Raw genomic sequence first — 13,333 nt, forward strand, 5'->3', positions numbered from 1 at the left:
ACAGACACTGTGTCAAAAAAAAAAAAAAAGAAAAGACGTATTTGGTGTGGTACACCAATGCATTATAAATGTTTGAACGGAAATGTCTATTCATTATTTCTCCTCGTATCTTACATATGTATGTTGTCCACTTATTTCATTTTATTGTGATGACATATAAATTATATCTGTTGTAAACATGAAATGTAGGGATCTCCAACACACACACACACACACACACACACACACACTCATATATATATATATATATATATATATATATATATATATATAATGATGAAGCAATATAAAAAAAGTGATGTCACTGTAAATGAAATAACAAATACATAAAAAAGAATATGAAATAACTAGTCAACAATTAATATAAAAGTGTTTGTTGCAGGTGGATACGGAAGCTGGTGTGGAAGGGGCACCTGACAGAAGACGATCTCTTTGACAGGCTCGATGAAGACGCTAGTGACGTCTTGGCTGATAGACTGGAAAAGTAAGCTATGTCTTTATCTCTCAAGGATACTTTGTATCTCATTTGAATTAAAATAAACATAATTCAGATATGAAGTACACGAAGATTACTGGGAACTGTGACCTCCCCTTGATATCTTGATGGATTTTGTATGTGTCCTCAAGCCTGAAGTGAAGATTCCTTTTGCCCAAGAAACCTAGGGGGCATTGTGTACATAGGTTTGTTCTTGAAGACCTCGCAGAAATCGAAAACGCCTAGTTAGTACGATAAAATCTTCTCGGGATGACAGCCGATTCAATGCGTCGTTCTCCGGTAACGTTTCAGCAAGTTTCTTTCCTGCCATCTTCAGGTGAAGTGTCGGGTTCTCTGGCGCTGACGCTATATGACGAACCGGGTCCTTGGCTCGGGATGGTGCAGTTTAGACAAATTAGTCATTCCTGCAGTTCCTAAGGGGTAGAGAATTTATTACCTGGCTTCTTGATTCGCCTTTGCTGGTGTATACTTGTAGACGAATTAAACGTACTCTCCTGTGGGATTAGTAAAACTTAATCCCTCAGCAGGTCAGGTCAACGGGCGGTTGGCCTTTTGTGTGGTTGCTGGCCCAGTCCTCGTAAGAGCCGGTTTCGGGAGTGGCCCGCTTTCTCGTAGAACCCCCTGGCGATGGTGCGGATCCTATCTCGGAGCGAACAAACGTTAGATATAGCGTGATGCCGTGGTGCGGTGGCAATGACGACTGTGGTTTTAGCAGAGGATAGAGCGTCCTATTGCTCGCCCTTTGACGTCACGAATGTGATTCTTCCAGGTGAGCTTGCAGTCTAGGATAACCCCTAGGTATTTCGTCGTCCCGCGCCATGGGATAGGTTCTCCCATGACTTCGACTGGCGTAAGCCCTGGCGGCAGGAGTCTTCGGGTGAAGACAACTGCCTGACTCTTCATGGCTTGAATTTCAGCTGACAATTTGTTGCCCATGAACCCAAGGCGTCGCACCCGCTTTGGAGGCGGTGTCTCAGCACTTGGGCGTTGATGCTGCGAGTGTGCAGGACTGTATCATCCGCGTACAGAGCCAGTTCATCTCCTGCCACCTTCGGAACGTCGGCAGTGTATAGGGAGTACAGCAAGGGGCTGAGTACCGTCCCCTTCGGCACCGCTGCACGTAAATGCCGGTCTGTGGACGTACCGTCGTCAGCCCTCACGTGAAAGGTTCGTTCAGACAGGCACGACCGCAGTAGCGTCATGTGGGGACGTCGGTATCCCGTGTTCAAGAAGTTTGAACTCGAGACCGTGGTGCCATACCGAGTCAAACGCTCGGGAGACGTCGAGGAACACTGCCCCAAGCTATTCCCTTGTTTCCAGTGATCTCTTCGCCGGTTCTACACCCGCAGGACCTGGTGGGAAGTGGTATGCTCTTCTCGGAACCCAAACTGTTCGTGCGGGATTATGTCCTCCTCGGTGACGAGCTGCATCATACTTCTCGCATACAGCCTCTCGAAAACATTCTAGAGGGACGGGAGCAGGCTGGTGGGTTGGCAGCTGGATCTCTGGCATGGGTCCTTGCCGGATTTCGGAATGGCTACGACCTACGTATGTTTCCATGTAGGGGGGTACACTCCTGATAGGAGGATCTCGTTGAAAACATAGACAAGTTGCCGGTGTAATCACGGTGAAATGTTCTTCAGCAGCAGGTTTGTGACGCCATCGCTGCCTCCAGCCTTCTTGAGATCCAGCGTGTGAAGCTGTACAGCAACTTCTCCCTCCATTATTGTCTCTATAACGTCGCCTTCCTTGCTTGGTAGTTGCTCTCGGACCCGTCGTATGTGCTCCTCGTCGATGACGTCGGCCACTGGTGTAAAGTTCGCTGCAAACGCGTCAGCCAGAGGACTGGCTTTCGCGTTCGGGTCGCTGACGAAGTCGTTCCCGACCTGTAAGGGCGGTATTCGCTGTCGCCGGCGTACGAAGGGCTTTACCACTACGCACCGCTTCGGTGTTGCTCGACTGCTGACTTAATTTCCCGTCTCATATGGTGTAAGTGGCGCTTCGTGTCTGGTTGGCGAGTGAGCTGCCATCCACGAAACAGGCTGTTATTCTCGGTAATCGCGTCCAAAATATGGCGCGAGAAGTCTCGTCACCCTTGGCGATGTTTCGGCGTGGCTTCAGCTGCTCGCAGTATTCTTCGAGTGAATAATGCTAGAGCGGCTTCTGCTCCTACCTCCGTGGGGTTTGGCGCGTCCTCGAGGAGTTCGAGAGCTTTCGTCCAAAAGCGCTCGGTGTCCAGCCTGCGATAGCTCGGACAGTTCTCTGGAAGAGATGCTTCGACCACGCCGAGGCCAAATAGGACCGGTACGTGGTCGGAAGACAGGACGTTTCGCGTCTCGGCAGTCGCAAATTGCCCTATTCCCTTGAGAAGAGCAATATCGAGTACGTCCGGTTGTCCCCGTACAGAGAAGACCGTGGGGTCAAACGGCCCCACGGTGACTGCGCCCTTACGGTGAACAGCGCGGGAGAGGCGGCGCCCGCTGCGGCTGACAGTTCGCGAGTTCCACTTGATGTGTTTCGCATTGAAATATCCGGCAATGAAAGGTCACCCCTCCAACTGTGAAGGCATTGCTAATTACGCATATAAAATTTTTTTCTTGATTTTCTTTAGATTTCTATTCTATTTCTTTTGTTCATATGGGCATTTCTAATTGTGATTATGTAACATTCTACTGTGGTTTTTAAATGTAAAGATGTAAGTGTGATTATTTCGTTTGCCAGTGGATAAGTATGTTTCTTGCTTTGTACCTGTGGTAAAGTTTGTAAAGTTCTCTTTTGGAATATTATTAATTGTGAAAAATGCAGTGAATAACATTTATAAAGATTTATGTAATTTACGAGAACATCTATAGACAGGGGACAGCGATAGTGATATCGATAGTCGAAAGGTTGTTGTGCAGTAGAGGGGATGGTGGATGGTGTGTCTGTGAAGCGTGCGTGGAAAATTAGTACTGTATTTTATGAAAAGCATATGTAATTGAATGGACAGTGATACCAAACTATCAGATTGTTAATTCTCTTTACCACTGCGGTATGTAATGCCATCGCCAGCGAACTTTAAGAGCAAATAAACACGAGTATGAAAGTGCCGCTAACAATACTTTGTTGTGGCTGACACGAACAGTGCTTTTATCCGAATGAACTTTGCTGGTATTGGTTTTGGGTGGTGGAACTGTTGTATATCACATTCTATCAAGCTATGAAAGTGAAGACTTTAATTAACTGTGTAATATAAATGACTTTCAGTGACGTTGTCGAAGTTTGGAATGCGAAAACAGAGTGGACATTGTTTACGGTGTGCTTCACACACAAGAACAATTCTATGAACTGTGTATTTGTGGCTAAGACTATATGAATGTGACGAACTGTGTAATTATGGACAATAGCGTCACGGACAGTGCGTAAAGTGTAAAAACGAGCGATGTCTACGTAATGTACTTTGAAAGAGAGGACTTGTCAACAACGGTCGGATACTGGCGTCTTGTGGTTTGTTAATCACCACGGGGTTAATGAAACAGCTGTGCCGGAACTTTATTTGCGTTTCACCGGAGAAGATTAACCAGCGGAACTGCCTGTATCCTGCTCTCATCATCGTAACCCGCCGACATTGTGCTCCCCAACGCAACGCTTCGCATGCAACAAAAAGTTAAGAGATTTCGCCGAACGCTATCCCCTGACCTAGAAACTTTCTTTCTCTATTAAAAGTATAAGAATTACAGACTCTATTCAGATAAATTGTTCGTTTAGTTTATGTTTGCTTTCTGCTAACGAAAATAAAATTACAATCAGTGAATTAAAAGTTGCCTGGTAGTCATTGTTGAAACACCAGTAAGTATAAACTTCTTCCTCTCATTAGAACTAATCCTCCTTGAATGTCAAAATTATTGTAGTTATTTTATGTAGTTTTATGTATTGTTATGAGACTAGATACATGACAGTGATTAATAAGAGTATTTTCTTGTGAAATATGGCTTCACGCGAAAATTACGGCGACCGCCATAATTGCTTGCGTTTTGACCAATAACGTAAAACCTGCTATTCCCGTATTGGTGCATTTCCTGACGTGAGCGTGAATTATAAATGTCAGCTGTCAAATCACGTAGGGACTGTTTACCCAGTAATAAACGTTTTTGATATTGTATTGCTACGAGTCGTAGTATTAAGAGACACTGGTTATACTCAAAAGTGGGTGGATGTATGGTGAACCTCACCTCCCCCCCCCCCCCTCCCAGTGTTCATACAATTATTAACAGTATTGTGTGTGATTCACGAAATTTTGTCACTTTTTCTAATTTCTTTCAGATATTGTCTTAGATGTCTTTGAAGTTTCAGAGAATATATACACAATTTTGTCAGTTCAGGTTAATTTCAGAGCAGTTTCTCGTAAATATTAGAGTTTTGAGTTCATAAACAAAGTGGGATCGTGACCAATTGAGAAGTATAACAAAGAGTGTGGTTTTCGAACTAGAATTTTGGACGACTTCACCAGATTTTGATAATTATTTTTCCTGTGGGTTCAGGTCATCACGCAACGACAGCAGGACGTCGAAGTCCGCTTCATCTAGCGGTCTGCCAGGCTTCCGGTACATCGACACGAAAAGAATCTTTCCGGCGATGGTGTTGACGGCCACTCCTATGGCCTCCAGCGCATTAAGCGCCGGCAGTTGGACCCGGTGGTGGTACGGTGACTCCTTCACGTAGATGGCAGTGCCACCCTGTGGGTGGCTCTGTCAGCCCGATAGCAGCAAACATTTGCTACTCTCACGTCGACACCGTGTTTGAGGAAGATGTCCTGCACAAGGCAGATGTCGACCGCCCCGTCCCGTATGAATTGGCGAAATTCGCCGTGTTGGGGGTGGAGACCCCTAGCGTTGAACGTGCAAATGGTTAACCCATAAATATGGTCGTTATCCATTTTAAGGCTGACTTCTCTCGGCGGTGGCCTTCTCCCAAGAGCACCGGTAGCTGAGTCATCAGCTAGTTGAGTGGCCGCAGAAGCGTGGCCACCTCGGTGGTGTCTTCCTTCGCTGTTTCGGGAAGGTTTGACTCCATCGTGACGTTTCCCGCAGTCAGCAGCGGAGCGGCGTGCTGGGAACGTCCTGCGTGGGCGGCAAGCCTCCTCGCAGCCGCGGGCGCCGGCAAGCCGGCTCCCTCGACTGCAGGCGGCGCCGCCGGCGAAGGCAGCTGCGACGGCTGCCGTGCCAGTGCGGCCTGCCCTGCACGAGGCGCTAGCCTCTCGGAGGGGGCGGCCGGTTTCCCCATAGCGACGTCCGAGAAGCTGCGACTCTGGTTTACGAGGCTAGCAAGCTTACCGCGCTTGAATGCGGCGAATCCTCGATAGCAGGCGACGTGGTCCCCGTTGCAGTTGCAGCACTTCGGCGGGTCTTTCTTCTTCTTCGGGCAGTCCCGCGACTGGTGCTACTCGGCGCACTTGCAGCAGTGCTCAGGCATCCTGCAAAATTTTGCCACGTGATTCATGCACTGGCAGTTGAAGCACTGGGCTCTCCTGCCATTCTCACGGAGTGGTTCGATTTTTACGTCGAAGTCAGCGATGTTGTCAACCTTAAAAATTTTCCTGTATCCATGTATCGGCAGCAATTGAGATTTATACCAAATAAATCAACAAACGACGGAGCTGATCCTCCTTGGCACAGAAAACGGGTCATAACACTGTTGCAGGAACAGAGAAACAAACATGCCAAATTTAAACAGGCGCAAAATCCTCAACATTGGCGATTTTTTACAGAAGCTCGAAATTTTGTGCGGACTTCAATGCGAGATGCTTATAACAGTTTCCACAACGAAAATTTGTCTCGAAACCTGGCAGAAAATCCAAAGAGATTCTGGTCGTATGTGAAGTATGTTAGCGGCAAGAAACAATCAATGCTTTCTCTGCGCGATAGCGATGGAGATACTATCGAAGACAGTGCTGCCAAAGCAGAGTTACTAAACACAGCCTTCCGAAATGCCTTCACAAAAGAAGACGAAGTAAATATTCCAGACTTCGAATTAAGAACAGCTGCCAACATGAGTAACGTAGAAGTAAATATCCTCGGAGTTGTGAAGCAACTTAAATCACTTAATAAAGGCAAGTCTTCCGGTCCAGACTGTATACAAATCAGGTTCCTTTCAGAGTACGCTGATGCATTAGCTTCGTACTTGACAATCACATACAACAGATCGCTCGACGAAAGATCCGTACCCAAAGACTGGAAAGTTCACAGGTCACAACAATATTCAAGAAAGGTAGTAGGAGTAATCCACTAAATTACAGACTCATATCATTAACGTTGATAGGCAGCAGGATTTTGGAACATATACTGTGTTCGAACAATATGAATTACCTCGAAGAAAACGGTCTATTGACACACGGTCAACATGGGTTTAGAAAACATCGTTCTTGTGAAACACAACTAGCTCTTCGTTCGCATGAAGCGCTGAGTGCTATTGGCAAGGGATTTCAGATCGATTCCGTATTTCTGGATTTCCAGAAGGCTTTTGACACTGTACCACACAAGCGGCTTATAGTGAAATTGCGTGCTTATGGAATATCGTCTCAGTTATGTGACTGGATTTGTGACCTCCTGTCAGGGAGGTGACAGTTCGTAGTAATTGACGGGAAAGTCATCGAGTAAAATAGAAGTGATTTCTGGCGTTCTCCAAGGTAGTATTATAGGCCCTTTGCTGTTCCGTATCTATATAAACGACTTGGGAGACAATCTGACAGCCGTCTTAGGTTGCTTGCAGATGACGCTGACGTTTATCGACTAATAAAGTCATCAGAAGATCAAAGCAAACTACAAAACGATCTAGAAAAGATATCTGAATGGTGCGAAAATTGGCAGTTGACCCTAATTAACGAAAAGTCTGAGATCACCCACATGAGTGCTAAAATGAACTCGTTAAACTTCGGTTACACGATAAATCAGTCAAATCTAAAGGTCGTAAATTCAACTACATACCTAGGAATTACAATTACAAACAACTTAAATTGGAAGGGACACATAGAAAATGTTGTGTGGAAGGCTAAACAAAGACTGCGTTTTATTGGCAGGACACTTACAAAATGTAAGAGATCTACTTAGGAGATTGCCTATACTACACTTGTGAGTCGTCCTCTTTTAGAACACTGCTGCGCGGTGTGAGGTCCTTGCCAGATAGGACTGACGGAGTACATGGGAATAGTTAAAAGAAGGACAGCACGTCTTGTATTATCGAGGAATATGGGAGAGAGAGTCACTGAAATGATACAGGATTTGGGCTGGACATCATTAAAAGAAAGGAGTTTTTCGCTGCAGTGGAATCTTCTCACGAAATTCCAATCACCAACTTCCTCCTCCGAATGCGAAAATATTTTTTTGACACTGACCGAGGTAGGGAGAAACGATCACCATGATAAAATAAGGGAAATCGGAGCTCGTACGGAAATATATAGGTGTTCGTTCTTTCCGCGCGCTATGCAAGATCGGAATAATAGACGATTGTAAAGGCAGTTCGATGAAACATCTGCCAGGCACTTAAATGTGATTTGCAGAGTATCCATATGGATGCAGATGTAGATGTAGAAGGGCATGTAACTGTGAGTTCTAGGTGACAGCATGAGCGGGCGTGGTCCCGTCCCGTCTCGGCTACTTCCGGCCGATCTCCATACCGGTTTGCAACGTGGACCTTTCGGCGTCACCAGGTCGAACGCTCTGTTTCTCGCTGTGTGGCGCCGGGAGGACGCCTTCCTCATCGGGTTTCCTCCGCAATGCGGCGCGCTCTCTCCTTCTTCCGTTTGGCGCGACCGTAACTTGCCTGGGGAAAAGAAGTGTTCTCTACGGCCGCGGCTGGGCGCTTCCGCGATGTTTGCTCGACCTCTGCAGGCTTGTCTGGTGTTGCCGGGCTGTGGCGAGGGCGTGGCGGCTTCTGTAGCCGGCATGGCTGGCACGGATGCGACTGCTGGCGCGGCAACTGTAGTGGCAGCTGCGACATGCACTTGGCTGACGCGACCCACGGATACCAAGGACCTCCTCTCTGTTCTCTTGTGAATTCATGGCCAGACGTTGCACGTAACTGCAACTCTCCGCAGGGGTCAGCGCGGCGAAGGCGGAAGCAATTTCCTCCTTTGCCACGGTGATCGGCTGCTCTGAACGTCGTCTCCGTCCTTAGAGTGTGAGGGCGCGGCGCCGAACGTTCGCGGAAATTTCCACGCCCACCCGGCGGCCGCGCGCATCACTCTCGCTCGTCATCTTCTTCGGTGGTGGGGGGTCGGATGCTGCCGTCGCCCGGGAAACCCGCAGTGGATCGTCATACGCCGCACTCTGCGTCTCACCGAAGCGTTCTTCTCGTTTCGAGTCCTCCTCCATGTCGTTGCCCTCAACACAACTTTGCTTCTTTAGAAAGCACCGACAATTTTGCTTTCTTTGATAGGGGGTCACGCCACGTGGATTTTGCCATACGAGTCGCTAAAAGCCCTAACAGGCTGTTGTCAACACCAGGCCGCGCTGGTGAGCGAGGGTACACAAAACGTGTGTCCCTGCTCGAGCGCTTACTACGAAATCACAACCAAAGGATTAGCCTCGGCAGCGTCAGCATGGAGCGTCCCACGCTTCGGCAGCCACAGCGTGAGTGACGCGTCGTGGAAGTGTCGGGTTCGCGCTGCAGGAGTTGTTGGGGCATCTTGGGTTGCCCAGTCTGAAAGATAGAGGTAGAAGCCTTACGGCTACGCCTTCAATAATAACATATATTGGAATTGAAACATTGGCGTTTTGGTGTTCTTACTTTTTTCCTGCATTAAAATGATTTCAAAACACTGGCTGGATGGTCTTTTTTTTCATTCGCTCACACATTCACGCTTTATATATATTGCACACATTTATACATCTTACGATAAGCGCATTCACACACACATTCATTCATTTTTCAATTTTAATTTTTTTAATTTTATTTTTTACTTTATTTTTTAATTTTTTTAAAACTAATATATATATATATATATATATATATATATATATATATATAAGAGGTGTATGGTCTTGTTATTCTCTTAGGTCGTCCGACCATATGGTGGAGGCCTGGTAGTGGACCCTGTGTCCAAGTTCTCGTACAAGGTTGTTTTCTGAATTTTGTGTTCTTTCGTAGATAGCTCTGGCAGTGGTTCTGAATCGGTCCCTCAGATAGAGCAACCCAGCGAGCTGGTGAAGCTCGTTCGTTGGGAACCGGTATCGTAGGTGGAGTGCCCTTTTCAAAGCATGGTTTAGAATTCTTTGTAGTCGTTGTATGTGAGTTGGAGCAGCATTGCCCCACACAACAAATGGTTCAAATGGCTCTGAGCGCTATGGGACTCAACATCTTAGGTCATAAGTCCCCTAGAACTTAGAACTACTTAAACCTAACTAACCTAAGGACATCACACACACCTATGCCCGAGGCAGGATTCGAACCTGCGACCGTAGCAGTCCCGCGGTTCCGGACTGCAGCACCAGAACCGCACGGCCACCGCGGCCGGCCCCACACAACAGCAGCGTAGTCTAGGATTGGCCGCACCAATGTAAGATACAGTATCACCTACAATATCACCCCTAGTCTTGATGGTAGTGTTGATGACGATCGGGTAAAGCACTACCATTCTTCTCCTGGCTTTCTATCGGATGTTTTCTATATGAGGGCGCCTTGTCAGGCGCCTGTCGTGATTCACGCTCGGGTACTTCGCTGTTTTTGACCATGGGACTGGAGCGCCCCTTATCTCGATATAACAGTGGTCCCAATACACTGCCCTGAGGTACTCCTGATTTGATGAGTCTGGTGGACGATGTACCATCTTGAGTGCGGACATGAAACGTCTGGGTTTCGAGGTAGCTTCTCAGGAGTGTCTTGTGTGACACGGCGACCCCCCTATCTAGAAGTTTATACAGGAGGCCTTCGTGCCACACGCAATCAAAGGCTCGTGAGACAGCCAGAAATACAGCCCCGAAGAATTCCTTCCTTTCCATAGCGCCGAATGCTTTCTCAACTAGGCGTAGTAGCTGCTGAGTGGTGGAGAGGGCTCGGCGAAAGCCGAACTGGACGTCTGCTATCAGGTGCTCTGCTTCCACATGCTGCCAAAGTCTCTTTATATACAGACGTTCAAAGAGTTTCGATATAGCAGGTAAGAGACTGATTGGTCTGTAACTTGCTGGCGATCGTGGGTCCTTTCCTATCTTCTTTATGGTAACGACCTCAGCATGTTTCCATGTGAGGGGGAAGTTGCCTGTTGCCAAGATCTCGTTGAAAGCCGCCGCTAGTAGTGGTGCTGCGGTGGGTGGTAGTTGCTTCAGCAGTTCATTTGTTAGGAGATCTGGTCCTCCTGCTCTTTTCCCATTTAGTTCTTCGAGCTGTTTTGTTACTTCTTCTGTGGAAAGCGGTTGACTGTGGTCGTCTTCAGCTCGGCTGGCGAGGAATCTTAGAAGGCGCTCGTTAACTAGGCCAATGTGGGCTGCGTCGGAAGAGTCGTTCATCGGCGAGAAATTTTTTGCGAATGCATCTTCTAGGGTATTAGCTTTGGCGTCTGGTTCGCTGACAATATTGTTACCCACATGTAGTGGACGTAACTTCTGTCCCTTCATTAGTAGGGACTTCGTCATCTTCCAGGCTGATTGGTCTTGTAGCTGTAGCAGCGCGATCTTATCTGCCCAAACTTGGTTCTTGTGATTTTCTACTGCTACCCTTATTTCTCGTTGCAGTCGGTTTACTTGGCGCTTTGTGGCTGGGTTGCGCGTTGCCTACCATTCTCTGAATGCGCGGTTTTTTTCTCTGATGGCTGCTGTGGTGAGTGGAGACAGTTGGTGAGTTTTTGGTCGTGTAGGTCGTCTCGGTGGCGTGGCTTCTGTTGCTGCGTCCAGTGCTTTGGATATTATGTATAGTAGTGTGACTTCTGCTCCTGCTGTCTCTGGGTCTGGTGTGTCCGGAAGGTCTCTTTCCGAGCAGTTGGCGATATGTTTCCCAGTTGATTCATCGGATATCGAGGTGGTGTCTTGGCGGTTTATTGATGCCGACAAGGTCGACATCAAAGATGACCTGTTCGTGAACTGAGGTAAGGGCCCTTCTGGTGGTGGCAGTCACATCATTGGGAAATCCCTTAATGATGGCTATATCCTGCACGTCGCTCTGGCCTCTGTTTGGAAAGCATGTGGAGTCGTATGGTCCCACAATGATGGCATATTTTCTTTCTCTGACTCGTAGGGGACGGCGTCCACTGATATTCGTGATGCGGCTATTCCAGTTGGTATTTTTTGCATTAAGGTCACCGGCAACAAAAAGGTTTCCCTGTTGTGACAATAGCGCCTCGAAGTCTGCTTCTTCTAGATGGCCACGGGGGGCCTGTAGACTGCAATGAATTGTATGCGGCCTCTTGATGTTTGGACTGCAACCGATGTGGCTTCTACTGTGGCTAGTGCTGGGAGTGGCAGTTGATGATGCATCAGAGAGTTTCTTACGTATACTGGTGTTCCTCCACCAGCAGTCGGCAGGTCGGGCCGGAAACAGCTGTGGCTGGCGACTCGTACGTAGATGTCGGGTTTAAAGTGTGTCTCAGTGACAAGGCACACGTCGATTCTTTCGTCTTGAAGGAATTGGCAAAACTCGCTTACTTGAGTGCGTATACCATCGGCGTTCCACGTGCACACAGTTAGTCCAAATCTAGCTGCCATATTGAGTGGTGGAGGTTGGCTTTGGAATGGCCTGTAAGGCAACTTGAACTGCATCAGAAATCTGCTGCGGAATGGTGGCCATGATAGCCTGGAGGGCGTCAGTGATGGCTTTCGTCATGGCTTGCATGACTGAGATCAAGTTGAACGCCTAGAGACCGGGGGGGGGGGGGGGAGGTGTTGTGTTGTGTTGTGCCTGAGTTGTTGGCGATCCGGCACTGATTGTGTGCTGCTGGGTCGCAGCAATGGTCGGAAGGGGTGGAGCTGGACGATGGGGAATGAACTGAGCACGCCTATGGTGGGTTCACGTCTCGTCCAGATCTTTACAGCCGCTGGACCACGGGCTTCTCTGCATCCCCGGCCAATCAAGAGCGAGTGGAATCGGCGTGGCGGCGCGTGGTGTGTGTGTGTGTGTGTGTGTGTGTGTGTGTGTGTGTGTGTGTGTGTGTGTGTGCGGCTGGGAGGTGGGGGTGGGGAGCCGCGGGTTCCGGGTCCCGTCGTCTCGTCTCGGTGTGGAATGTTCATTCATTCCATCCGCCCCTACGTCCTGTCTCCATCGGTGTGCTCTCGTCGTGTATTGTGTCCCACGCGGTACTGAGTCGGTCCACCGGGATAGCGGCTTCCGGCGCCGAGGATGTAGCGAAGCCCGTGGTCCAGCGGCTATAAAGATCCGGACGAGACGTGAACCCGACACTTCACCTGAAAATCGAAAGTAAGAAACTTGCTGAAAAGTTGCCTGAGAACGATGCATTGACTCTGTTGTCTACCCGAGAATATTTTATCATCGAGATTCGCCGACAAAGCCTGCATTCTCATATAGCGTAGTTAGTATCTCCAAGTTATGCAGAAATTTTTACGTAACAGTTTTTGTTAATTAATCAAAGAAAATTAGGAAGAGGCCGTCAGTTTCAGTAATCTTCATGGTTATATAATACTTCCAGCTAGACTTATGTATCATACACATTAAAATTTAAACGTGAACTTTAACATTGTGCAATACTTTGAAATACTGAAACGAGTGCATCGGTTCGTTTCATGTAACTTGATTTATTTCCATCTTTGACGTGTCTACCATGCTACTTTTCATCCTGGAAAGACTGTGCTAAAGCTCTGGAGAAAGGATAAACCGAACCATTTGTTTCATTTCACTTGTCCCAGAAAATATTTTTTT

General features: G+C 47.7%; 1 protein-coding gene across 1 annotated transcript in view; it reads left to right on the plus strand.

The window, feature by feature from the left end:
- Positions 1-13,333, plus strand: part of LOC126162479 (ATP-binding cassette sub-family C member 4-like) — a 242,101-nt gene that overhangs the window by 54,666 nt on the left and 174,102 nt on the right. The window contains exon 3 of the mRNA XM_049919021.1: positions 383-484. Coding sequence (XP_049774978.1) covers positions 383-484 — 102 coding nt within the window. The remainder of the gene's footprint in view (positions 1-382; positions 485-13,333) is intronic.

Source organism: Schistocerca cancellata, chromosome 2 (assembly GCF_023864275.1).
Source record: "Schistocerca cancellata isolate TAMUIC-IGC-003103 chromosome 2, iqSchCanc2.1, whole genome shotgun sequence".
NCBI lineage: Eukaryota > Metazoa > Arthropoda > Insecta > Orthoptera > Acrididae > Schistocerca > Schistocerca cancellata.